Consider the following 27877-nt stretch of genomic DNA (forward strand, 5'->3'; position numbering starts at 1 on the left):
TAAGGTCACAGCATTGCTTGTAACATCTCTTGCATTGAAAGTGCAGTAAAGAATTGCATTTAAACAAATATGATTCCATTATCCAGCCATCCCGAGTGCAATAAATAACTCTCGTCCACTATCTGCCGTTTTGTGGAGAAGCTTCTTATGAAATTGCAGCCATGCCCATTATCTTAACTTATAAAGTCAATGTTCCTTTGTTGGAACATGGGGAATGTGTTCTGCACCAGAATGTTCCGTGCATCATTGCTGGGCAACTGTTGAACATGCCCTCTTTAATAATGACAGCTGGAAATAGTGCTCGAGTCAATACCTTTTAAAATGTAGGTTAATTTTATGCCTAAACATAGCAGTGAACAAATCTCCCTCAGGCCCTGCACTGCACTTATACTCCGTGTGAATCAAGAAGTAAATGTATCTGCTGGAAGAGTCTCTTTACCCAGATGTATTGTGCGCCCCCTACATGTGTCCTGTATGTACCAATTGATTATTGGGGTGTGCCCAGTAACAAAGCCCTTTTGGTATTGTATACAGATCCATTGGTTTGCCACATTGATATAGTTGTACCTGTTTTGCATCCATTGCATTTAGAACCACAAAGTCGGACAGCACGGAAACAGGCCCTTCAGCCCAACTTTGTCTGTGCTGGCCTTGAGCTGCGCTGGTAAAAGAGAACTAGTCTAAGGGTTAGTGTAAATAGGTGCTTGATGTTTGGATGCACCATGGCACCAAGGCCCAGTACAAAAGATATTGTTAGGTGTGTACTTTGTGACACGATCATGTATGGCTCCTGATGTTTTCTCTGGGAGGCCAAAAGACTCCTCCACCATCAAGATAAAATGAGTAGTCGTTTCATGCTTCGTCGCTCAAACTGCTGGGGTAAGAAGGCTGGCACGTTCTTGTGAGAACCTTTGGAAATTGGCCTGAAGGAACGGTGTGTGCATCCGAGAGATGCAGTTGCTGGGAAACTGAAACAACACACAAAGCGCTGGTAAACTCAGCACATCTGACAGGGTTTCAGGTTGATGAACTTTCATCAATGCCCTGAAATACGTACTCTATTTTCTTTTTCTCTCCCCACAGATGCTAGCAGGCCTGCTGAGTTTACCAGTGAAGATAGACACACAATGCTGGAGTAACTCAGCGGGTCAGGAAGCTTCTCTGGAGAAAAGGAATAGGTGATGCTTTGGGTTGGAACCCCTCTGTACAGTTCTGCAGGCAGTCTTTTCCAGCATTTCGTGCTTATCCCATCAGGTGATTCTGTTACAACTGGGAGAAGGGGGCCAAATGCATTAATTATGATCTAAATTGGGGCAGGCACAAGCTCGAGGGGCTGAGAGGGTTGGTTCAGAGTATCCAACCCTGCAAGGCCAGGTGCTGGGTGACATGGTGATTGATGTGGGACTGTGGTTCACTGCATTGTATGAATAGGCACGTGTACATCATTGGGAATGTTGTCACAGCTGCCGGCTTCAATAGCTCCTTACAATTCCAGCTTGCTCTCTTCCTGCAACATGCTTTAATACAGTGGGGAAACTCAATGTTCACCAACCACAAAGGCAAAACCTCCAAAACTCATTATGTGTGTGTGTATGTATGTGTGTGTGTGTATATATGTGTATAAATATGTGTGTGTGTATATATATATATATGTATATATGTATACTGTATATGTATGTGTGTGTGTGTATATATATATATACACTGTGTGTGTGTGTGTGTGTGTATATATGTGTGTATATATATGTGTGTGGGTGTATATGTGTATATATATATATGTGTGTGTATATATATATGTGTGTGGATATATATATGTGTGTGTGTGTATATATATTTGTATATATTTATTTAAATGTGTGCTTATATGTATTGGCGAAACCAAGTGCAGGCTCGGCGATCGTTTCGCTGGACACCTCCGCTCAGTCTGCCTAGACCTACCCAATCTCCCGGTTGCCACACACTTTATCTCCCCATTCCCACACTGAACTTTCTGTCCTGAGCCTCTTCCATTGTCAGAGTGAGGCCCAGTGCAAATTGGAGGAGCAGCACCTCAATATTTTGCTTGGGCAGCTTACACCCCAGCGGTATGAGTGCTGATTTCTCTAACATTGTAACCCATGCTTTCTGCCTCTCTCTGTCCCTCCCCATCCTAGTACTCCAATCAGGTTCACTGTCCTCCTGATTAATTTTACTGATTGTATACCTGTCACCCCCCTACCCCCAGCTAACAATGAACCATTCTACATTTCCTTGAGCATCGTCTGCTTTTATCTGTCGTTTTCACACCTTATCCTTCCATATCTCTAGTTTCCTCCCCCATGACTCTCAGTCTGAAGCAGGGTCCCGACCCTAAACGTCACCCATTCCTTCTCTCCAGAGATGCTGCCTGTCCCGCTGAGTTACTCCAGCTTTCCCAGCTCCACCCGTTCCCCTACGCACAGGGTGTCCAAAGATGAGGACGGTGGGGAGTGAAGTGCAGCCAGAAGGCAATGAGAAGCCTCTTTAGATATTGGAAACAGGGGCTACAACCTCACACACTCCATGTGGATATGGAACACAATTTGTAATCCCCATCAGCGCCACCAGAGGGTGATAATGACACTGTACCAGTTGGTGATGTGTTGTGCACTCTGCACCGTCCAATTCATTACAGACGTGGAACTGAATATTCCAAGCATGAGTTATAAAATCATATTGCTTCCAGAAACTACCAATGCATTGGCCATTTTTCTTGGTTGAAGGACATTAGAGTCACCGTTTATAATCGTGCATCAACAGTTTGGCATTCTCATTCTACAGCGGAACTTTTAGTTCTGAGTCTTGTTTCTGTCATTGTTGCTGTGGAACTACATTACTTTAAAAATAATAAAACCCATCGATTTAAAAAAAAATATATATTTCTAAAAATAAAACTTGTTAAAAACTTAAACCCGTGTTAACTCACAAAGCGGATCGGAAAGATGGACATTTGAAGTGGGTCGTGGTTGCAACCTTTCAATATCATGTGAGGTTTAAATCTCCTTCCCTTTAAAGCGCTGCTCCTGACGGGAGCCAGTTTCTGACGGGAGAATTGGGACCTTGTTACTAATGGGAACCAAGCATGTTGGTCTGAGGAGAGGCCATTGATTGCAACATGGGATCCTAGTTGTATAGCGACTTGTATCCAAGCCCCTGGGATATTGAATACAAAATGCTGGAGGAACTCAGGAGGGCGGGCAGCATCTGAGCAGGGAATGGATCCTTTCTTCAGACTAATGAAATGGAGGGAAGAAAGCTGACACATAGAACAACACGGGGCAGGAACAGGAGCTTCGGCACTTGGTGTTTGAGCCGGATATGATGCCATTACCTCCTCACCCTGCATGTGATACATAGCCCCAATTCCCTGCATATCCACACACTTAATTAAAAAGTCTCTTGAACACCACCACTATCTTATCTGCTTCCACCACCACCTCTGGCAGCGAGCTCCAGTGGGTAAAACAAAACTTGCCTCGCACATCTTTAAACCTCAGCTGAAAGACATGCCCACTAGTCTGTGACATTTCCACCATTGTTTACCCTGTCTTCCACTCTAATGTTACATTTTCCATCGGGTCTCCCCGAGGGACGGGGCAAGAACCAGCTGGCACTCCCCGAGAATAGACTCCCTTCCCCTCACCTCTCCCTCCTCTCCCCCTCCTCCCCTCACCAACCATCTCCCCTCTGCCCCATCACGATGAGAATCTCCTCGCGTCCATTTCCCTTCACAGATGCTGCCCGAGTCGCCGAGTTCCCCCAGCACTTTGTGGGTGTATTTTCGCTCCAGATTCCAGCATCGACTGTGTCTCCATCCGTTTGGTAAACAGCGCATCTCACGGTACAGCCAACCCATTGGTTCAGCGTGAGCAATGGCTGGTGTCCCCACTTCACGGTTGTTAGTCTATAATAAACGTAAATTAAATGCAGCCAACTCCCCCCTCCATGGGTCTTGAGACAAGAGATACATGCCCTAAACTCATCCGGTTAGAGTATTTAGGGGGAGCGGGGGTTAGACAGTAATACACCACCCACCCCGCTCCCCTCTCTGTATCTGCCTCTCCGCCCGGCTACATGTAACATGGTACTACATGATATTAACACAGCCACCTCCATCTAATTCAAACCCACACCATCTGTGCTCGGCGCTGGTCGGCGCTGGTGGGGAGGGGAGGGAGAGGAGGGAGAGCAATAGCAGAATCAAACGCAACAGAGCGTGTGAATAGGAGGAGATTGTGTCCTTTTGAAACCTGTGGATGAAATGTAGAAAAACATGAGGGCTCGGTTTATAGAGGAGAGCAGGGTCTTGTATCTCCGTGTGTGTGTGTGTGTGGCTGTATCTGTGTGTGTGTCTATGTGTGTGTGTGTGTTTATCTACCGTAGGATGAAATGGGACGAGAGGCTTAAAATTATGCCACCTATCTAGCGCTGCGTCACGAATACGAGCTGAAGCAGTCGCTGGTTGGCAGAGAGAGAGAGAAGGAGAGAGGGAGAGGGAGAGAGAGAAAGAGGGAGGGAGGGAGAGAGTGGGAGGGGGAGAGTGAGAGAGGGGGAGGAAGAAGAGGAGGTCGTTGACTATCTGTGCACCCGTCCCAGCCCCGCCTCTGTGCCGGCCAAACAACACGGCTTCTTCACCTGGGATCCGCGGCCGCCTGCCCGTGTGACAGAGAGACAGAGAGACAGAGAGACGCGGCTGGCCAACACTCACCGCCACCCATCGCTCAGCGCAGGAGACGGGCAGTGAGCGCCGCCTCCATAAATACTCCTTCCCCGAGCAGCCAGAAGGACGGAAGGAAGGAAAGAAGGAGGCAGTTTGGTTGACTCTCTTTCCCTGGATTATAAATCTGATTGAAGGGGAATTTGCGCTGGAGATAATTAATCGATTCTTGCGGCAGTGATAGGCAGAGAGAGACAGAGGCGAGATTCCTCTCTGTTGGAGGGAAGGATTTTACACGGCGAGGAGGGGAGGCTGTTTGTTTGCAACCCCTCTCCCCCCCCCCCCCCCCCCCTTTCATTTCCTCCTCCCCGCTCTCCCTCCTCCTCCTCCCCCGGCTCTTCGGCCCCTCTAGGCACGGCTAGCATGGCCGTGAGCCGGGCGGAGAGGCGCGACTGCCTCTCGCCCTGTCTGTCCTCATGCTAGCCATGGCCCGGGCCAACGCGTCCTCCAGAAGATACAACACCGTGTTCAACATGGAACCCGTCATCATCCCCATCGATGCCGAGATGATTTGTGACAGCAGCGACCAGCGCATGTGGTGGGCTTTCCTCGCCTCCTCCATGGTCACCTTCTTCGGGGGTCTCTTCATCATCTTGGTGTGGAGAACCACCCAGTACCTGTGGGCCGTCTGCTGCCACTGTGGGCATCAAGAGGAAGGTAACCCCCTCACCCCTGGATCCCCCTTCTCCCCCTCCCAACTCTCCCCAACCCTTCCCCCTCACCCCTTCTCCCCAACACCCCCCCATCCCCCTCTCCCCCCCCCCCAACCCCTCCCCCAACCCTTCCCCCTCACCCCTCCCCCAACCACCCCTTCTTCCCCCCCCCACCCCTCTCTCCCCCAACCATCCCCCTCACCCCTCCGCCAACCCTTCCCCCTCACCCCTCCCCCAACCCCTTCCCCCTCACCCCTCCCCCCCCCACCCCCTTCTCTCCCCCCCCCACCCCTCTCTCCCCCAACCTTCCCCCTCACCCCTCCCCCCAACCCTTCCCCCTCCCCCCCTCCCCCAACCCTTCCCCCCCACCCCCCCCCCCCTCCACCACCCCTTCTCCCCCCCCCCCCCCCTCTCTCCCCCAACCATCCCCAACCTTCTCCCTCCCCAAACCACCCCCTTCTCCCCCCCACCCCCACCCCTCTCTCCCACCTTCTACATTGGGGTGAAATGGGAGGGGGGGGGGGGGGGGAGATGATTCCTGGATTGCAAAGTTCCAGAGGCTCCGGGCACAGATACGGAGTGGGAGGTCGTGGGAACCGGGAGCAGAAGAGGAGTTTGAGTTGAGGCCTGGTGTAAACAAGCCATGTTCATGTCGATGGATGGGGTAGGATCGAGGGGCCGAGTGGCCCGCTCGTGCTCCTTTGACAGGTGTCTATAAGGATGGGCTCGAGGTAGGCCACTCGGCCCCTCAAGGTTGTACACTATGAACATTCTCCAGCTGACCCCATCAACTTGAGGTGTTGGTGTATCTCCTCGTCCACTGTACAATATGCAGCAGGTTGCTGCTTGTTTTAAACATAGTTGTTCTTTGTGCTGGTGTCAATAAACGGAATTGTGATCGCTGCTTACCGAGAGCCGTGAATGTAATGGGAGAGGGGTTTGTGAGGGAGGGGGTGGGTTGGGTGACATGCGGCCACAGAGCCTACACACTTTGGTGGGCGAGTACCTGTGGATCAGGTCAGGACGGGACCCATTGGATGTGTGCGCTCGCCAGTCGCCGGTGTGGGACAGCTCCCGGGGTGCGTTTCCCTGTCTTGTTCTTTGTCGGGCAGATGATCACAGATCTGGGGGGGAAAGATCTTGCCCTGTGTACAAAATAAACATTGTGAAGGTGATATCCCCAACGCTTCCACAATCCCAGCGCTGCTCTGGGCTGTTTGGGCTGCAGAGACACCTCCAGTTTCTGTGGGCGGCAGCAAACGTTGACCCAGCTCATCACCCGCTGAGAAATCAAACGCTCATCGCAGGTGGACCCAGCCTGTATGTGGAGAGATCTCTGATGCGCTCCCTCGAAGGCGAGCGCGCAGTGTGTGTGTTTCCTTCTCCAGCCTCTTCAAACAGGCGAGAGGCCACCTGCTATTTTGTTCAATTGGAGACAGGCACAGAATGCTGGAGCAACTCAGCGGGACAGGCAGCGTCTCTGGAGAGAAGGAACGGGATGGGCGACCTCTCGGGCCGAGACCCTTCTTCAGACTTGAATCCCATCCCTTCTAAACAGAGATGCTGCCTGTCCCGCTGAGTTACTCCAGCATTTTATATCCATCTTCGGTACAGCCGAGCATCTGCAGTTCCTTCCTACACGGTTCAACTGGAGCGCTGGAAGAAGAAATGCTTGCATTTCTGTAGCGCCTGTCACGTCCCACTCGCAGGACGCTTCAAAGTGGTCTAGATTTTGTGACTAATTCAATTAACAAGGCAGACCGTCTTGGCACAGCAAGATGACACACGTTGCAATGAGATAATAATGTCCAGGTTGACTGGTTAGACTTCTGCCACTGTCAGAACTTCTGAGTTCATGAGTCAGAGAGGCAGAAGTAGGCCATTCGGTCCATCCAGCCTACCCCACCACTCAATCATGGCTGATCTACCTTTTCCTCTACACCCCATTCTCCTGTCTCCCCCCTCTCTCTCCCCATAACCCCTTGACACCCTTACCAATCAACAACTCTGAAGATATCTGCTTTCATTTTCAGTTCAGTTTATTTTATTGTCACATGCATCGAGGAACAGTCAAAATCTTATACTGCGTGCTACCCAGCCAGCCTGAAGACAATGCGTGGTCACAAATGAGCCATTTGCAGTGTACAGACACATGATGAGGGGATAATGTTTAGAGCAAGGTAAGGCCAGTAAAGTCCGATCAAAGATGGTCCAAGGGTCACCAATGAGGTAGATAGTAGTTCAGGACTGCTCTCTGGTTGGGGTAGGATGATAACAGCTATGAAGATACTTCACAGTGCTGTGCTTGGGGGGTCTTTCACATTCACTGCCGCACCTTGTGGGGCTTCTGTTCCACATCTGGTGTGTAGGACACAGATTTCACTGGACGGTCTGCCTAGACATTGTCACAGAGAGAACCAGTCCATTGGGTCTACGCCAACCAGTCCTGCATAAGCCCCATTTTTATTCTTCATGTCAGACGACCAGAATTAGACCATTTGGCCCATCAAGTCTACTCTGCCATTCAACCAAGGCAGATCTATATTTCCATCTCAACCCCACTCTCCTGCCTTCTCCCCACATTCTCTCCACATTCCCAACAAATTCCGACACCACCCCTCTCAGATTCCATCTCATACTCGGGCAATTTACCGTGGTCAGTTATACATAGAAACATAGAAACATAGAAAGTAGGTGCGAGAGCAGACCACCAGGTCCATCGAGCCCGCACCGCCATTCGCTCATGGCTGAACACTAAACAGACACACTTACCCACAAACAGTAGACACAAGACACAGAACACAAGACACTACCCTCCCCTTTATACCGCTATCACCCCTCTCCACCCCAAGAACCTCGTGATCTCCTGGGGGAGGCAAAAAACTGGATAAAAACCCAGGTCCAATTCGGGAAAAAAATCCGGGAAATTCCTCTCCGACCCCAATCTAGGCGATCGACACTTGTCCAGGAGATCACTCAGGTCTTACTATACTAACCATACCTAGGTCCATATCCCTGCCCTCTCCCCGTAGCCCCTTATCCCCTTGGCAGCTAAAAAACCATCTATTTTAGTCTTAAATATATTTAAAGTTTCTGCTTCCACTGCTCCCTGGGGCAGTGAATTCCATAAATTAACCACCCTCTGGGTGAAGAAGTTCTTCCTCATCTCAGTTTTAAAAGAGCCCCCCCTTATTCTGCAACTATGTCCCCTAGTTCTAGTTTCCCCGATCATTGGGAACATCCTCGGTGCATCCACCCGATCAAGGCCCCTCACGATCTTATATGTTTCAATGAGATCGCCTCTCATTCTTCTAAACTCCAAAGAGTAGAGTTCCAGCCTACTTAACCTTTCCTCATATGTCAATCCCCTCATTGCAGGAATTAATCTTGTAAACCTTGTTATCAATTTACACGTCTTTGGGATGTGGATGGAAACTGGTGTATCCGAAGTAAACCCATGTAGTCACACCGGGGACCTGCAAACTCCACATGAGCAGCACCTGAGGTCAGAATTGAACCGGCATCACTGTCATAATGAGGTAGAGGCACTGTACTGCCCCATATCGTTGTGTTTAAGTCTCTGGAGCACAACTTGAACCTTCTGTCATCATTTGCGGAGTTTTGTACAGCACAAGTGACATTCTTTTATCATGCTCATTGGGTCAGAGTGACAAAGGGGGGGAAGTGGGTCAGGTCCCAGTATTTTCACTGCTTTGCTTAGGTTTTCGACTCTTTGAGAAAAGGAAAGTTGCATTCGTTCCCATGTGTGTTGCATTTCAAAACTGGGGGGATGCAAAAGATTGCAGATGCTGGAATATTGTGTGGAGCTCAAAGTGCTGGAGTAATTCAATGGGTCAGTCAGGCATCTTTGGAGGACATGGATAGGTGCTGTTTTGTGTTGGGACCCTTTGTAAGATTCAAGGGGGATCTATTGAGTCCCAACCTGAAACACCAGCTATCCATGTCCTCCAGAGATGCTGACTGACCCGATGAGTTACTCCAGCATTTTGTGTTCTAAGAAAACAAACTGTTTGAGAAACTCAGTGGGTTAAGCAGCAACTGTGCAGACAAAGGGGTAGTTGACATTTCTGGTCTGGTGCTGTGGACAAGGACTTGCTGGTATCATTAAGGCAGTGCTTTAGCCAAGAAAAGTTGAGATAATGGGGTGATTTCCCCTGTCAATTAAACTTGATGCCCATAATGATTTTATGCCAAGATTAATATCTAAATATCCTCCACTAACTGCATTTTGTTTAGTGTAATTATCATGCTATTAGTGTGAGAAATCTTGTAGCTTTCTCCTCTATTTAAACAGAGTTTGTTTACTGGGTAACTTCACTTTATTTGAAGGACATGAAACTTTGTCATAAATTATACACTCCACCCACCTCCGATGTATTATGTCAATAATGTCAATAGTTTTATTTAAATTAAATACATGCATTTAAATACAATGCAAGTTATGTAACATGCGTTCGACAGGTCCAATTTTGATTCATATTTAATTAAGTAGATTTTGTAAAAGTCTTGCTTTTTATCATGACATGTAAAGGGGGAAGGCACAGGCTCACCCCCAGCTCTGTCATGTCATGTGATAGGAGCAGAATTAGGCCATTCGGCCCATCAAGTCTACTCCGCCATTCAATCATGGCTGATCTATCTCTCCGTACTAACTCCATTCTCCCCTCTTCTTCCCATAACCCCTGACACCCTTACTAATCAAGAATCTATCTATCTCTCCCTTAAAAATCTCCGTTGAACTGTCCACCCTTGTGCCAGTAAATAAGGCGCTGAGCTGGGCAGAGAGAGGCACCTTCCCTGTCAGCCACACTAAAACTCATTATAAGTAGATTAGTGAAAAACGCATTTAGACAGAATGGCAGGTATCTTTTTTCTGTGAACAGTAAACAGTCCAAGAGGTGAAATGGGAGCAACATCAATATTGCTTGTATTCTAAGCACATTTAGCCGAGAAAGCCTCAACACTGGAATATGGATCTTGATGCTGTTTTAAGTTTGGAACATTTCTTCTCGTCTCTCTAATTGCATTTGAGGGGGAAAAAGGCACAGAGAATGGATTGTGGAGTTAACACACAAGATTAGAGCGCAGAGTTAATTGGTGTCAGCTCGCCTGTGAGGTCGTCCTCTTGCTTGGAAACTCTAGGCTTTCATTTCTCCCAGAATGTGAGACTGTACATTCAGTATTCCGGCAGCGCTGCACATTAATGACACCGACCTGGACTCACGCAGCATGGAAAGAAGCTCTCGTGTTCACCATGTCCAGGCTTGCCATCAATTGCCCATCTACACTAACCCTGTTTCCCAGTGCAAATCGCAGCCGACATTATTGTGTACCTTACACCTGTTCACTGTTACGGTACAATGCTATCACATTATCTTGAACTAGGGTATTGTTCTCCTTGCAATACCTGTTGTACTTTGTGGCTTGATGTATAAAATGAATTGACTGTATAGCATGCAAACAAATCTTTTCATTATACTTCTATACACATGACAACAATAAACCAATAATGATAAACTCCAGCACTGAGGTATTACAGCTGCCCCGTCCAGTAGGGTTTGGGTAACATGAAATGTTGCAAGATAAAACGTGTTCTTTAGTTTAGAGATACAGCGCGGAAACAGGCCCTTCGGCCCACCGAGTCTGCGCCAACTAGCGATCCCCGCACACTAACGCTATCCTACACACACACTCGGGGCAACTCACAGTTACACCAAGCAACTTAACCTACAAACCTGCACGTCTTTGGAGCGTGGAAGGAAACCAGAGATCCTGGAGAAAACCCACACAGGTCACGGGGAGAATGTAGAGACAGCGCCCATAGTCAGGATTGAACCCGGGTCTCTGGCGCTGTAAGGCAGCAACTCTACCGCTGCGCCACCGTGCCGCCTGTTCTGGCATTATCTTTCTGGTGCTGCCATCTAGATCAGATTAACTCCTCTCAGCAGTTTGTGGGACATCGTGTGCTCATTTGGCTGCTCCTTCTGTGTCCGAGCAAGGATTTCATTCAGCAAGGTAAAGCACAGAGGTGTTTCTGAGATTCTGCTGGGCAATTGCACATGTGCAGGTCCGTCTTTCATTGCTTCCATTCAACAACAAGGATGTGGATAGGATGTTTTCAGTAATGGGAGAGTCTAGAACCAGAGGGCACATCCTCCCAATGAGAGGATGTATTTTCAAATTGGAGAAGTCGAGGAATTTGTTTAGTCTGAGGGTGGAGGGACTGTTGCATTCATTGCCATAGACGGCTGTGGAGGCCAAAACATTGGGTATTTTTAAAGCCGAGATTGATAGGTTCTTGATGAGGAAGAGTGTCTATGTGGCCAAGGCTGGAGTACGGGGTTGAGAAGGAAAAAGAGATTTTTCACTGTAACTAATGCAATAACACTATATTCTGCACTCTAGTATCATCCGTTCTATTTAGTTTATTGTCACGTGTACTGAGGTACAGTGAAAAGCTTTTGTTGGGTGCTATCCAGTCAGTGGAAAGACAATACATGATGACAATCAAGCCATTTACATATTGTATTGATACATGATAAGGGAATAACGTTTAGTGCAAGGTAAAGTCAGAACAAGGATAGTCCATAATTGAATGGCCTAATTTTGCCCATATGTCTTATGGTCCTCTTGATCTTATAAAAGGAAGTTACAATAAATGTATCCTCTCAACTAAATCTTTAAAAAATTAAAATGCAGCAAATACCTGCCAGGTCAGGCTACACTAAGCAGTGAGAAAGGGATTAACATTTTAGATCACACATTCAAATGAAAGTCATAGACTTGAACATTGACTTTGTTCCTTCTCCAGAGATGCTGCCTGACCTGCTGAGTGGCTCCAGCTTTTTCTGTTCTTTCTATAAATGCCCTAAACCTAACACTTGTAGTTAATTTTGGTGCAGAATAGGCAAGTCTGTTAAGGTGGACCCGTGCCTGACATAGCCCTTGATCAGGGGGTAGATGAAGCACAGCTTGAAAAAGTTGCACATTGCCAAAGAGAAAGGTATATTTCCAGTCTAGCAACAGTTACTAGCAGCGAGAACTGTCAGGGTGAATTAAGCTTGGTCTGGGGGAGGAGAAAGCTCTCACTAGCCCATATGGTTAGTCTGCAGCCTCTGACATGGTGTGCTATTTCTGGTTGCTCCAGCCCGCTGTGTGCCTTGCCTGTGTAAATCCCTGCTGCCAGCTCTGGATCAATTACGCTCCCTCCTGAACAAAATGTGTAGGAAGGAACTGCAGATGCTGGTTTACACCGAAGATGGACTCAAAATTCTGGAGTAACTCAGTGGGACATGCGGCATCTCTGGAGAGAAGTAATGGATGACATTTCAGGTCGAGACCCTTCTTGAAAAACAACACCTCATATTTCACTAGGGTAGCTTACAACCCAGCGGTATGAATATTGATTTCTCTAAATTTAAGAAACCATCTCTCTCCATCCCTCCCCCACTAGTTCTACCACTAGTTTCACTGTCCTTCTGATTGTTTGCCTCCTAGTCACCTTCCCCACAGCAAATAATGAACCAGACTACATTTCCTTGATCACCGACTGCTTTGATCTGTCATTTTCACACCTTACCCCTCCATATCTCTAGTCTCCATCTCCCCTGACTCGCAGTCTGAGGAAAGGTCTCGACCCGAAACTAAAGATTCTGTAGCGAGCAAGATAGACCACGCCGAAAAAGACGTAGTGCGGTCATGGGCAGATTCACGGGTAATTTTCGGCCCCATTTCCGTAACCGGCTTCCGTCTCCGCACCAAAGATCCCGTAGGATAACAGTGCAGAGACGGAAGCCGGTTACGGAAACATCCTCGTAAAAATAAAAGTTATTTGATAAAAATCTTCTTATTTTCAGAATTTTAATTTATTAACACAAACTGTTCCCCCCGCAACGTTGATTACACTGCGGGTCGGGTCCGGTTTACGGAAATGGATGAAAAAAAGGCCCACATTCCGTTCAGTTGCGTACTACGCGTGCTGGAGTAATTCTGTGGGCGAGGCAACATCTCTGGAGAACATGGATAGGTGACGTTTCTGCTCAGGACCCTTGTTCAGACTGGGGAAGTCTGAAGAAGGGTTCTGACCCGAAACATTGCCTAAATATATACTCCAGATGTGCTGTCTTACCTGCTGTGTTACTCCAGCAATTAGTGTCTTTTTTTTTGTAAACCAGCACCTGCAGTTCCTTCTTCCTAACCTCTTTAGATGTATGGATTTAGTTTGAGGGTCAACCACTCTCAGGGTTTCTTGCTTCATGTTAATTTAAAGTCAGGAGACTTGAGTGAGATGCAAATTTATGTTTATTATTTATGCATGAGTTATTTGGGCTCTGGGATGTGTATAATATATTTGGTAATTCTATATTAATGCATCCACATCTCTGACGTTAGTTCTGACAGTGCAGTAACTCTAAACAATAATGAGCCATCGGGCTGTTAATGAAATCCATTCCACGACGAGCTTAATGTTTTGTGACAACTCTCTTGGGCGATATGTTTGATGGGGTAGAAATCTGTTCTTGTTTGCTTACACTGAATGTGTCCGACATGATATTGGTTCTGCAGTGTTCTCCATTCCCATTGAAGTCGCGCATTTGGTTCCTTTGAAGTTGTGGGGTCTGGAATTTGGAAGTGGTGTACACTTATAACCATGGTTGTCCATGTAGGTTCAACAGAAGAGGCTCAAGGAAATAATTTGATCTCTCCTTGTTGGTTGAAGATCTCATCTGCTCTAAATATCCTTGAGGCTTTTCACGTGTCGGAGATGAGAAGTTGTGATGAATGGTCCAAAGTTCAATCGCAAGAGGACAAGGAGAGACCAAGTCTTTATCCCACGAGCTTGCTAATCCATGGGAAAGAATTATACTCCCACACGGGTCTTGTTGGATATAGTTCTGGGCATGCGGCAGAAGGAACTATATTGGACCAGACATTGTTCAAGAAGGAACTGCAGATGCTGGAGAATCGAAAGTAGACAAAATTGCTGAAGAAACTCAGCGGGTGTGGCAGCATCCATGGAGTGAATGAAATAGGCAACGTTTCGGGCCGAAACCCTACTTCAAACTGATGCAGGATAGGGGGGGGTGGGAAGAAGAAAGGAAGAGGAGGAGCCTGAGGGCTGAGGGAGAGCTGAGAAGGGGAGGAGACAGCAAGGGCTATCGGAAATTGGAGAAGTCAATGTTCAGGCCACCGGGATGCAAACAGCCCAAGCGGAATATGAGGTGCTGCTCCTCCAGTTTCCAGTGTTGCTCACTCTGGCAATGGAGGAGGCCTGGGCACCTGCTGAGTTTCTCCAGCAATGTTGTCTACCTTGGACCAGAAATTATTGTCCAAGGGTCAATGGTTTTGAAGGAAAGATAAACCATAAGAGAGTACAGCACAGTATGGGCCCTTCAGCCCACAATGATTGTGCTGAACATGATGCTGTTAAACTGATCTCATCTGTCTGTACATGATCCATATCCCTGTATTCCATATGCTTCCATGTGCCTATCTAAAAACCCCAAATGCCACAGTTGTATCTGCCTTCACCACAACCCCTGGCAATGCGTTCCTGGCCCCCACCATCCTGTGTGTTAAATAACATTTTGCCGACTTCTCCGTTATATTTCCCCCACCCCCCTTCACTGTATAGCTATGCCCTCTAGTGTTGGATACCCCTGCCCTGAGAAAAAGGTTTTGACTGTCTACCCTATCTACGCCTCTCCTAATTTTATATATACCAATATCAAGTCTTCCCTGGACCTCCGATGTTCTGGAGTCCACGCTGATCCTGAGAAGAATAATGTGGATTATTCCCTGCAGAAAAATCTGGAATCCTCATCAGGTCATGCCATTGAGAAACTGAGTTAGTTTACCAAGCCGTTGACCCAGTGACCATTATTTAGGGCTGATGTATCTGAAGATTGGCTAAACATGACTAACGCAGCAGTGTGTATAATTGATGGGGAGATGCATACTTAAACTCTGCACCTCTGTTTCCCTCTAAAAATCCATCTTGAATTGCTGGAGAGTGACATTTGAACGAATGCCATGTTTATTGCAATGGTAAAAATCTGATTCATGATGAATCATTTCTGGGAGATGAGGGGTGGGCATTCAATGCGCAAAAAATAATAACTATAACTGCGGGACTAATCAAAGGTGCTCTGCTACTTGGAAATGTCAGAAGAAAAATATCTAATATTCCATCAAAGTGGTGAGTCTGATTCAGTAACCGATTAGCATGTGTTTAATTTATTCAAAATCTGGTTTCTTATCAGAGTTGCTCAGTGACTCAGATATTGACATATTACCAAAAAAAGAGATTGCTTAGTAACACCTTCTGGACTGCAATCTGCTTTGAATATTGTATGGTATAAATTTAAGATGGGAAAAGACAAGCGGATAATGCACAATTATAACGAAGCAAGATAATTTTAGTCTCATTTAGTTCAGAAATACGGAGCGGGAACAGGCCCTTCGGCCCATCGAGCCCATGCAGACCAGCGAGCGCCCCACACATGAACACTACCCTACACACACACACACACACACACACACACACACACACCAGGGACAAGTTACACTTATACCAATCAATCTGCAAACCTGTACGTCTTTGGAGTGCGGGAGGAAATCGAAGATCTCAGAGAAGACCCACGCAGATCACGGAGAATGTACAAACTCCGTACAGACAGCGCCCGTAGTCTTGATCAAACCCAGATCTCTGGCGCTGTAAGGCTGTAGCTCTAACAATACACCACCCTGCCGCCCATAATGTATTTACAGTCAACGTGTATTTTCCGATAACTCAGTTCCTTTATGGACACAAGGAAGTAGTGGTTGGCCCGAGGCTCCATTAACATACTCTATGATGATATTCCATTTCATCTCCACTTTCCCACCCCTCCCTTTTATTTCCTGATTCAACTGGATTCTAATCATCCTTTGATTCAGATGATGTTTTGAAATAATCCTTGAATTTACTTAATGAGGGCTCATCCACTCTCTGGGATGGAGTTTTATAGTCCCATCGAAACGAGTGTTGTAAGGTGGGCAAAGACAACAAAGGCTTGTTTCTGCACTCTATAACTCCACGACACTTTGACTGAATGAGAACATTCCTCATGACTTCCAGTCTCTTGGATTTTGTCACCTATTTCTAGTTTCTGAAGCCATGGGAAATGGCGTTTAAAGTAACCATCTTGTCAACACCCTGGAAAGGTCCTAACCCGAAATGTCACACATCATTTGCCTTCAGAGATGCTGCCTGACCTGCTGAGTTACTCCAGCACGGTGTCTATCTTCAGTATAAACCAGCATCTGCAGTTCCCATTCTACGCAGTTTCAGTGAAATCACTTCTCACTTCTAAGTCACATTTGTCACCTTTTAACTTTATTTTTATTTATAGGATTGACTATTCATCTCAGAAAACAAACCAGATTACCTTTTATTTGCACTGTCTTCAGAGAAGATATATACTTCCTTAAATAAGGACACAAAGCACAAGGTGCTGGACGTACTCAGTGGGTCAGGCAGCATGTGTGGATGGAATGGTCAGTGATGTGCTGGGTCAGGAACCTTCTTCAGTTTCATTCCGTCCATAGATGCTGCCTGGTCCACTGGTCTAGATTCCAATTCCTGTAGTTTCTTGTGTCTCCACAACAACTGAATACAGTGACACTGGAGTGGTTCATCTTACACAACCTCAGCCCTGCCCCAGCAACAGAGCACTATGGACCACCTTTTGATCCATCTCCATCTTATTATCCACTTGCGTTTTACACAATTGTCTTAATATTAGTCTTTGTGTTCTCACTAGCTTGTGGAATGTATGTTTCCATCTGAGTCTATGATGCTGCTGCAAGTGACATTCTCATTGTACCTGTCCCTCACCGTGCTTGTGCTTATGACAATAAACTTGACGTGGCTCGACTTCACTTTAGGGGTTCCACCAACGCAACTGTACCAAGTTTAGTTTAGAGATACAGCGCAGAAACAGGCCCACTGAGTCCGTGCCGACTAGCGATATCCGCAATTAACACTATCCTACACACACTAAGGGCAATTTTTACACTTACCAAGCCAATTAACCTGCAAACCTGTACGTCTTTGGAATGTGGGAGGAAACCGAAGATCGCTGAGAAAATCCACGCGGTCATGGGGAGAACGTACAAACTCCATACAGACAGAACCCGGGTCTCTGGCGCTGTAAGGCAGCAACTCTACCGCTGTGCCACCATGCCACCCATCTTGCAATGATGCAAGATTTACTCTTGCGTGACTGTCAGATTCTTTCCATAAAATGCCACAATGCGACTTGACTTCCCCGTCGCTTGCTGTACAGTTAAACCATCTCTCCATGTTTTGTATTCAAGCACATCCAAATTATTGTGAATGCCAACATTTCACAGTTTCTCTGTATCAGTTGATGTCAGCTATGGTTCAGGTGATAGTACCATCACCTTTGAAACATAAGGTTGCAGGTTCAAATCTCACAGCAGGCACATGAGCAAACATCTCGACTGACACACCAATATGTTTCTGAGAGAAACATATAGTCTATGTACTGTAGTTTGTTTCTGAGAGAAACATATAGTCTATGTACTGTAGTTTATGCTGAAGCCTCGTCTGCTCAAGAAAGATACCTCAGTGCTGAGGTAACTCAGCTGGTCAGGCAGCGTTTCTGGAGAACATGGATCGGTGACGTATCGGGCTGAGACCTTTCTTCAGACTCTCCAGCACTGGGAAAAATATCCGACCACTATTTTAGTTACGAGCAATGGAGTTATCACATGTATCCTAACAAATATTTACCTCTAACTCAACCAAATAATCTCCTTTAGTCGTGTTACCATCACAAAACTCTGTATTTCCAGCATTACAGCAGCATTTTATTTTTCAAAGTACTGTATTTGTTTAGCATCCTACAAGGGAAGTGTGAGGCGCTATACAAACGCAAGTCTATCTTTCTACGCTGTATTCACTCTTTGCAAATGGAGCAAATAGAAATCTATTTAGTTGATTGAATCGTTAATTGTTTCTTTTAGAGATGTGTTGAGGAAGATTAAACCAATCTTGCTGGTAATTTCAGAGCTGTAAAACCTGGTGTTTATGTCGAGATTCTGGGTATTTTTAGCAGCGACTGACAGGGAGCTCTGCGACGCATGCAAATGTGTTCGTCTTTTAAAATAAGGCTTGTTCGAATCCAACATGTATGTTCAAAGCACTACTTTAGATTTCACTTTTTATTTTCATCTTTGTTTATAACTTTTATATTATTAACAAAATAATAGGACTGAAAACATTGATTTTCTTCCATCCCCTATATATTAACCTAAGGCTTATCAATAAAAAAAACCCAAATGTTTTAACACAAAGGGTGTTTTTATAAATTTGAAGTCCCCCGTATATACGGTGGATTTTGATGGTATTTGTATTTAAGTCTTATTGAGATTTTCACTGTACCTTGGTATACATGACAATAAACTAAACTCAAATATGACAGATTTGTTGGGTTTACAAAGACATTCTGTTTTATCTTTGTGCCCATTTTAAAGGGAGCAACAAGTTGGATGAATAAACTGTCTTTAGATATGCATGAAGAAAAACAGCCTTAATTTTGCTATTTGAAACATATTTTGTGTTACTGCCTCTGAAATTAATTAATTGAAGCCATGTCCTATTTGTTTTTTTGAAACCATCTCCGTAGTGGTCAGTTAAGTTGCACTTGGGGGTTTGAAGATTAAACGGTTTTGCTATCAATGAGTGGGCTCTCCTCTGTAACACAGGGCTAAAGAAATTTGTGGAGTGGAAGTCAATGGTCAATAGATCAAGCTAATCACAATTTTCTGCTTTGTAAATCATGTAGAGATCTACAGAGTGTATATTGTGGAAAGAGACTGTCAGCATATGTCCAAAGTGGTGAATGTGAATGAATGAATGAATGAATACTTTAATGTGACTAGTTTCCCCCCCCCCCCCCCCCTGCCCCCCCCCCACTCCCTTCCAGTGGTTCCCCCACACTGGGTCTGTGTCACATATATATGGCAGTGTTTATGAATGGACTGTTCGGTACATGTCCACGATGATGTTTATGAATGGGCTGTTTAGCACATACATTTTGGTGAATATATGGACGGCACAGTGTCTCAGCGGTAGAATTAGTGCCAGGGACCCGGGTTCAATATTGGCCATGGGTGCTCTCTGTATAGAGTTTGTAGGCTCCTCCCATGACCTCCCCATACAGATTGTAGCCTAATTGACTTGGTAAAATTGTAAATTGTCCCGAGATTGTGTGCGGGGATTGCTAGTCGGCAAGCACTCCAGGGGCCTAAGGGCCTGTTTCTGCGCTAAACTAACCAAATAATTGGGTTATTTGGGTACATTTCCATTGTGGTCAATATGAATGGGTTGTTCGGCAAATGTCTACGGTGATGCTTATGAATGGGCTGTTCAGCATGTGTTCATGATGGTGAATATGAATGGGCTGTTCAGCATGTGTTCATGATGGCGAATATGAATGGGCTGTTCAGCATCTGTTCATGGTGGCGAATATGAATGGGAAGTGGGCACACGCCCATCGTAGTGTTTATGACGTGTGGATAATCCCGAAAAACATAATTGATATTGTGCGAGCTTCTGATCTCTTCACCTGTCTCCAAGCTTCCAAAGAGGAAGATGGAATCACAGATAATCCCAAACCACTTTGACTGGAATGTCCCCAACTGTGTCCATAAATCTTTCCTTGTAATGTAATGTTCTTTGCCATCTAGTTTTCTCTTCTGGTGGTCAATGAATCTTCGGTTCCAGAGCTCCAGATGAATCATCAGTTTGAGACATCATTTCATCAACCAGATTTTCCATTGTCTGCTGCTTGGGTTCAAGGCGAGTGATGGATTTGAGGCTCCACCATAATTTCAATAATATTGTCGGCTTTAAGCCCATGCCCCACTTTCCCGAGTTACTCACAAACTCCCCCGAGTTTTCCCCTTGATTCGAACTCGGGGAATTACAGAAATAGCCGTTCGTAGGTACTCGGGGCTATTTGTTTAACTCGTGGACATTTTTCAACATGTTGAAAAAACGTCCCGACTTACCTGATGCCCCGAGTACCTACGGCTGGCATTACGAGCCACTACGAAACATCTACGGACTTCATCGGGCACCTACGAGCTCGCTACCGACATTCCCCGACATTCCCCGAGTTCGAATCAAGGGGAAAACTCGGACGAGTTCGGGAGTAACTCGGGTAAGTGGGACAGGGCCTTGATGAGTCAAGTATTGGTAGCTTACGTGGGTGTTAACATCTACCATTGATTTTTAAATTCTATAACCATTAGTCAGTTCTGTTTGTTCAGTAGATCCATGCAGACCATTGAAGTGCTTTGCATGTTGGCGTAGGAAAGGAATCCCTTTGCCTCACTGAGTCTTGCTGATAACCACTAAAACGATGAACATTCATGTTTGTGCAAAATCTCATGAGAGAGCTGCATTTGAATCAGTCGGGTTAATTCCCTTCAGGTTAATCTGAATTGCAAATTTTGTACGTCATCGCTTGTTGTTAGTCACAAACACCGATTATTCGTTCTATTAGCGAGCAACAATCATTTGCAAGGAATTCATTATGTTTTTTTGCTATAGAGTCATACAGTGTGGAAACTGGCCTTTCGGCCCATCTTGCCCACACTGGCCAAACTCGTCCTACGCATGCAACTATTTCTTGAAATATTTTTGGGGAACTACTTTAAACTTTACTGTAGACTTTAGAGATACATTGCAGCACATACTTTCATCAACGTTTCGCTGATTGAACCCACGACATCTCCAGTAGGCTCAGCGGTGCATTCTGACGTCCCAAAACCACCCCCTTCTGCATCTGTCTAGTCGGTTATTTGGGAGACCAAATGGGGTCTTTCCTCTTAGCTGGTCAACGGGGAGTCCAGAGTTATGGGGATTGTACAGAGAAGTTGAGGCCAGCCTCAATGTTATTGAATGGTGGAGTAGGCTCAATGGACCACGTGACGGACTTTTGCTTGTGTCTTCCATATCTAGTGTAACTGGAGGACTGAGATCAAAACTGGTATTTCTCGTGTGCGTGTGGATTATAACCTTTGCACGGAAGGCTTAATCTAATTATGCATAGTTCTGTTAATGACATTGTAACCATTCCGATCTCCATATAATGTGTCTTACATGTGCGCTTTGCATCTTTTATTGAGTCTATTATTGTATTAACCATACTTGTGATCTTCCCCACAAAGTGGAAGAATTCCATTAAATATAAATGGTGTGAGGTGTGTGCAGAGCACAGTTTTACAGGCAGTGCTGGTGCCTGACTTCGTCACTATTCTATCATTCCCAATGCATTTGGCTTTGAGTCACCATGAATATGACTCATTGTTTGGATCCCTCTCCGTGCAATGTGTGAGAGAATGGAGCAAATATTCTCTCAAACCCCCACAAAAACAGTAAATCAGATGTTCCACTTTTGCAATGCATTTCTAATTTCTGCACATGAAATTACCTGCTGAGCTCATTAAAAAAAAGTACAGATGAAACTTTCTTTTTGTCATTTTACACAAATCTCAGCGATAAATGTGTGATATCTGATGAATCCATTGTGCTTCAAGGAGACATTTCAATGTTTCTTTTTTATTGTTCATATTCCTCTAGGATTAAATATATTGGAAGTGAATTCTTATCTTTGCAATATCTTAGTGAAGCAGAGGTTTGGTGAGTCATAGCCTTTATTAGTTGCACTCTTTGATAGCCTCTATCAGTGCTGGCACATTGGTAGATACCAAATGCTGGAGTAACTCAGTGGGACAGGCAGCATCTCTGGAGAGAAGGAATGGGTGACATTTCGGTTCGAGACCCTTCTTCAGACTGACGTCAGGGGGAGAGGGAGATGGAGAGAAAAGGAAGTGTAAGGTGTGAAACCGGGGCAAAGGGAATGGAGATCAAGAAAAATGTAGAAATTTTATCTCTTAAAAAAAATGTGTAGTTTTTATCTCAACATTTTATCTCTCTTTGCTTTATTGTTAACTTCTCCCAGCTAACAAGGATATATTCTACATTTTCCATGATCCATATCTATCTATCTATCTATCTCCCTCCCCCCTGACGTCAGTCTGAAGAACGTTTTCGACCCGAAACGTACCCCATTCCTTCCCTCCAGAAATGCTGCCTGTCCCATTGAGTTACTCCAGCATTTTGTGTCTATCTTTGGTTTAAACCAGCAATTGCAGTTCCTTCGTATACCAGCACATGAATATGCCAGCTGGCTGCAAACAAAATGTCTCTCTCTTTCACGTTGCCTTTGCTCAGTCTGTCTCTTTCTTTCCATTTCTCTCGTTCATTGTTCCTTCTATTCCTAAACACAGAGTACTGGAGTAACTCAGCTGGTCATGCATCAACTGTGGAGGTGAATGGACAGACAATACTTCAGGTCGGGATCCTTCTTTAGATTGGTCCTGAACTGAAATGTTGCCTGTCGGTTCCCTCGAACGATGCTGCCTGATCTGCTGAGTTCCCCCAGCATTTTGTATTCTGATCAAGACTCCAGCATCGCCAGTTTCTTCTGTCACTCATGCTATTACTCTCCCCCGCTCTCTCTTGCCTTAATGCCATCTTTAGATCATAGACCATAGAAAAGTGCAGATAGACACCAAAAGTAACTCAGCGGGACAGGCAGCATCTCTGGAAAAGGGTCTCGACCTGAAACATCACCCATTCCTTCTCTCCAGAGATGCTGCCTGTCACACCTGAGTTACTCCAGCTTTTAGTGTCTATCTTCGGTTTAAAACAGCATCTGCAGTTCTTCCTACATAGAAAAGTACATACCAGGAACAGGCCTGTTGGTCCACAATGACTGTGTTGAACATAATGCCAATATAATATTCCAGAAATGTTACTGAGTTCTTCTTCTCTCGAGCACCAGAGCCTGTGGGGGGATCTGACTGAAGTCCAAGTGGTCTCTTCCAGCTCCTGATTAATGTGTACCTAACCAGACCTGGACTTTTTAAAACAATATATATATATTTTTTAAATTCTTTATTTCGAACAGAATAAAAGAATAAAAAGCAAGTGTGAAACAGCGTACAAAAACAAAACAATATTTCTAAAGTGTCATAAACAATATCTATAAATAAATGAAATCATAAGTGTCTGAAAAGGAACAGGAAGAAGCCAAAGTTTATTAATTCCCTCCCCTTATTCAACTGCTTGTAATTATCTTATACAAGTTTAGCAGCTATATGTACACCAGTAGCTATATGTACACCAGTAGCTATATATACACCAGTATATATGTACCATATGTACACCAGTAGCTATATATACACCGTAGGTTACACAAAAAAGCTGGAGAAACTCAGCGGGTGCAGCAGCATCTATGGAGCGAAGGAAATAGGCAACGTTTCGGGCCGAAACCCTTCTTCAGACTGATCGGGGGTGGGGGTGGGTGGGGACAAGAAAGGGAAAAGGAGGAGTAGCCCGAAGGCTGGGGGATGGGAGGAGACAGCAGGGGGGCTGAGGAGGGGGAGGAGACAGCAAGGACTAACAAAATTGGGAGAATTCGATGTTCATGCCCCCGGGGATGCAGACTCCCCAAACGGAATATGAGGTGCTGTTCCTCCAATTTCCGGTGCTGCTTGCTGTGGCCATGGAGGACAGCGAGCAGCACCGGAAATTGGAGGAACAGCATCCTCCATGGCCACAGCGAGCAGCACTGGAAATTGGAGGAACAGCACCTCGTATTCCGTTTGGGGAGTCTGCATCCCGGGGGCATGAACATCGAATTCTCCCAATTTTGTTAGTCCTTGCTGTCTCCTCCCCTTCCTCAGCCCCCCTGCTGTCTCCTCCCATCCCCCAGCCTTCGGGCTCCTCCTCCTTTTCCCTTTCTTGTCCCCACCCACCCCCGCCCCCGATCAGTCTGAAGAAGGGTTTCGGCCCGAAACGTTGCCTATTTCCTTCGCTCCATAGATGCTGCTGCACCCGCTGAGTTTCTCCAGCTTTTTTGTGTAACCTTCGATTCTCCAGCATCTGCAGTTCCCTCTTAAACGCTATATGTACACCAGTAGCTATATGTACACCATATGTACACCAGCAGCTATATGTACATCAAATTATTTACATTTATACAATAATCAAATATTTACAAAGCCATACAAAAAAAGAGAGAAAAAAAGAAAAAAACTCTCATATACTATTCAGTATCTCTTAGTCATATGTACAACCCATCACCCTATAATCACCCTTCCCAATACAATAAGTATTCTTGACCTGAGCCAATACATAGTTGGGTCCCTCATCTGCCACGGGCTGGGTACCCAGGGTATAATGGATTTGCTACAGTGGAACATGTATGATTGGAGCCTGAAGACTGCAACAACCAGGTTCAGGAATAGCTACTTCCCCACAGCCATCAGGCTATTAAACCTGGCTCGGACAAAACTCTGATTATTAATAACCCATTATCTGTTATTTGCACTTTATCAGTTTATTTATTCATGTGCGTATATATTTATATTGTGGTATATGATGGACACACTGATCTGTTTTGTAGTAAATGCCTACTATGTTCTGTGTGCTGAAGCAAAGCAAGTATGTCATTGTCCTCTCCAGGGACACATGACAATAAACTCACTTGACTTGACTTGAGGAGGATGCACTACTGTTTAAGGAGGAGAATGAAATCAATCAGAAGTTTTGAAAGCCGCAGGTAAACCGTGGAGCGGATATAATGAGGTGTGATTCCAGTTGGATCAGTTTAACTAATGACTTTGATTCTTAACATACCTTAATTATTTAACCATATAAGTGAAAAATCTCAAACATTTGAAGAGTAACCAGTCAAGATTTTCCACCTACCACAGCTGCCCAGTAAAGGTTTATAAATAGAAACTCATTACGTTGAATGCTGTAATTAATTTCATTCCCATTCTCGTAATGGGTGGCTTTTTGGGTTGAACCAAATGGGTGAGTCAGAAAACCAGCTCCATACTTTGCCTGAGTCAGGTTACAGGTCTGAGACGGGTTACGATACGGTGAAGCAGATGACTTCCCACTTGGGGTCACCACACAGGGGCGGGTGGTCCAGCGGTAGAGTTGTGCCAGATATCTGGGTTTGCTCCTGACCACGGGTGCTGGCTGTACGGAATTAATACGTTCTCCCTGTGCCCGCGTGGGTTTTCTACAGGTGCTCAGGTTTCCTCCCACACTCCAAAGACATGCAGGTTGGACGGTTGTTGGTTTCGGTAACAATTGTAAATTGTCTCTTGTGTGTAGGGTGGCACTAGTGTACGGGGTGATTGTTGGTTGGCGCGGCCTCGTGTGCCGTAGGGTGTCCGCAGACACTGTTCCCTTCACAACTCCCTGGTTAATTCATCCCTACCCACCCAAACTACCCCCTCCCCACGTACCTTCCCCTGCAACCGCAGAAGGTGCAACACCTGTCGCGATACCTCCTCCCTCGTCCAAGCACCCCGACAGTCTTTTCAGGTTAGGCAGAGGTTCACTTGCACCTCCTCCAACCACATCTACTGTATCCGTTGTTCAAGATGTGGACTCTTAGACATCGGCGAGACCAAACGCAGACTGGGCCATCGTTTTGCGGAAAAACCTTTGCTCAGCCCGTCTGAACCAACCTGATCTCCCGGTTGCTGGACACTTTAATTCTCCTTCCCATTCCCACACTGACCTTTCTGTCTTGGGTCTCCTCCATTGTCAGAGTGAGGCTAAATGCAAATTGGAGGAACAGCATCTTATATTTCACTTGGGCAGCTTACAGCCCAGTGGTATGAATATTGATTACTCTCGCTTCAGGTATTCCCTCTCTCTCTATCCCTCCTCTACCAACCAAGTCACACCAGCTTCTCATTTTCACCCTACAACCAGCTAACAATGGCCTGTTTCCTTTATCATCGTTACTTCTTTGTATATCTTTCATTCATTGTTCTTTATCTCTCCTCATCACCTCTCTAGTTTCCCTTATCCCTAACTAGTCTGAAAAAGGGTCTCGACCTGAAATGTCACCCATTCCTTCTCTCCACAGATGCTGCCTGTCCCACTGAGTTAATCCAGGTTTTTGTGTCCATTTTCGCGGGCTGAAGGGCCTGATACTGCGCTGCATCTCTAAACTAAACTAAACAACCAAAGGCTAGAAATAAAAACAAATTAGAACAGCAGCGTAGTGTATGTTTCAATACATTGCTGTGTGACAAAAGTGGCTCATGGCCTATCTGTCTCTCTGTGTTTTTTAGTGTTAGAATTAGTGTTTGGATTGACTCGGCTGCCTTTCACTGTCTTCTGTGTTGGTGGCAAAATATTATGTAGCCTCTAAGAATGATAAATCCAGAAATGTAACTCTCCCTAAAGCGGAATAGCTTGTATCTGGTGAAGGATTGCCTATCAGATAGCACAGGAACAGGCTCATTGGCTCACAATGTCCATGCCAAATATGAAGCAAAGTTAAGCTAGACTCCTCTGCCCACATGTGGTCCATATTCCCCTATTCCCTGCATATCCATGTGCCTATCTGAAAGCCTGTTAAATCAATTTCATCATGTTTGCCTGAGGTGAGTTGGGCTGAAGGGCTTGTTTCCATGCTGCGTGGCTCCAGTACTCAAAACGATTATATGTTTACAGTTATTAAATAAAACTCATTGGATAGGGGTGGGTCCGTTGAGTATCTGTAACTAGTTTTGTCTATATTGGATTAGGCTGAGTCCTTTAAGTATCTGGCAGTTCTGTGCCAGTCACAGCAAACGCAAAAGTGTTTAATTGTCGGTGTGGGAAGGATCTGTGGATGCTGGCTTATACCAAAGATAGACCAAAATTGCTAATTTGCCATAGAGGGAGTGCAGAGAAGGTTCACCAGACTGATTCCTGGGATGTCAGGACTGTCTTATGAAGAAAGACTGGATAGACTTGGTTTATACTCTCTAGAATTTAGAAGATTGAGAGGGGATCTTATAGAAACTTACAAAATTCTTAAGGGGTTGGACAGGCTAGATGCAGGAAGATTGTTCCCGATGTTAGGGAAGTCCAGGACAAGGGGTCACAGCTTAAGGATAAGGGGGAAATCCTTTAAAACTAAGATGAGAAGAACTTTTTTCACACAGAGAGTGTAGAATCTCTGGAACTCTCTGCCACAGAGGGTAGTCGAGGCCAGTTCATTGGCTATATTTAAGAGGGAGTTAGATGTGGCCCTTGTGGCTAAGGGGATCAGAGGGTATGGAGAGAAGGCAGGTACGGGACACTGAGTTGGATGATCAGCCATGATCATATTGAATGGCGGTGCAGGCTCGAAGGGCCGAATGGCCTACTCCTGCACCTAATTTCTATGTTTCTATGTTTCTAAAAATGTTGGAGTAACTCAGCGGGTCAGGCAGCATCTCTGGAGAAAGGGAATAGGTGGTGTTCGGGCCTGAAGAAGGGTTATGACCTGAAATGTCACCTATTATTTTTCTCTTTCGATGCTGC

The 27877-nt window shown here is 45.6% G+C and overlaps 1 protein-coding gene across 14 annotated transcripts in view; it reads left to right on the forward strand.

Annotated features, from left to right (window-relative positions):
* Nucleotides 1-4560: 4560 nt before the first annotated feature.
* kcnma1a (potassium large conductance calcium-activated channel, subfamily M, alpha member 1a) overlaps nucleotides 4561-27877 on the forward strand; it is a 486207-nt gene continuing 462890 nt past the window's right edge. For 4 of the 14 annotated variants that reach the window (XM_055661685.1, XM_055661683.1, XM_055661682.1 and 1 more), the window contains exon 1: nucleotides 4564-5392. Coding sequence is in view for 5 of the 14 variants with exons in the window: in XM_055661690.1 (XP_055517665.1) it covers nucleotides 5152-5392 (241 nt within the window). In the remaining 9 variants the exon portion in view is untranslated. Of the gene's footprint in view, nucleotides 5393-27877 lie in introns of all 14 variants that reach the window. The other 10 variants (XM_055661692.1, XM_055661681.1, XM_055661684.1 and 7 more) reach the window with 7 other exon arrangements.

Source organism: Leucoraja erinacea, chromosome 34 (assembly GCF_028641065.1).
Source record: "Leucoraja erinacea ecotype New England chromosome 34, Leri_hhj_1, whole genome shotgun sequence".
Lineage (NCBI taxonomy): Eukaryota > Metazoa > Chordata > Chondrichthyes > Rajiformes > Rajidae > Leucoraja > Leucoraja erinaceus.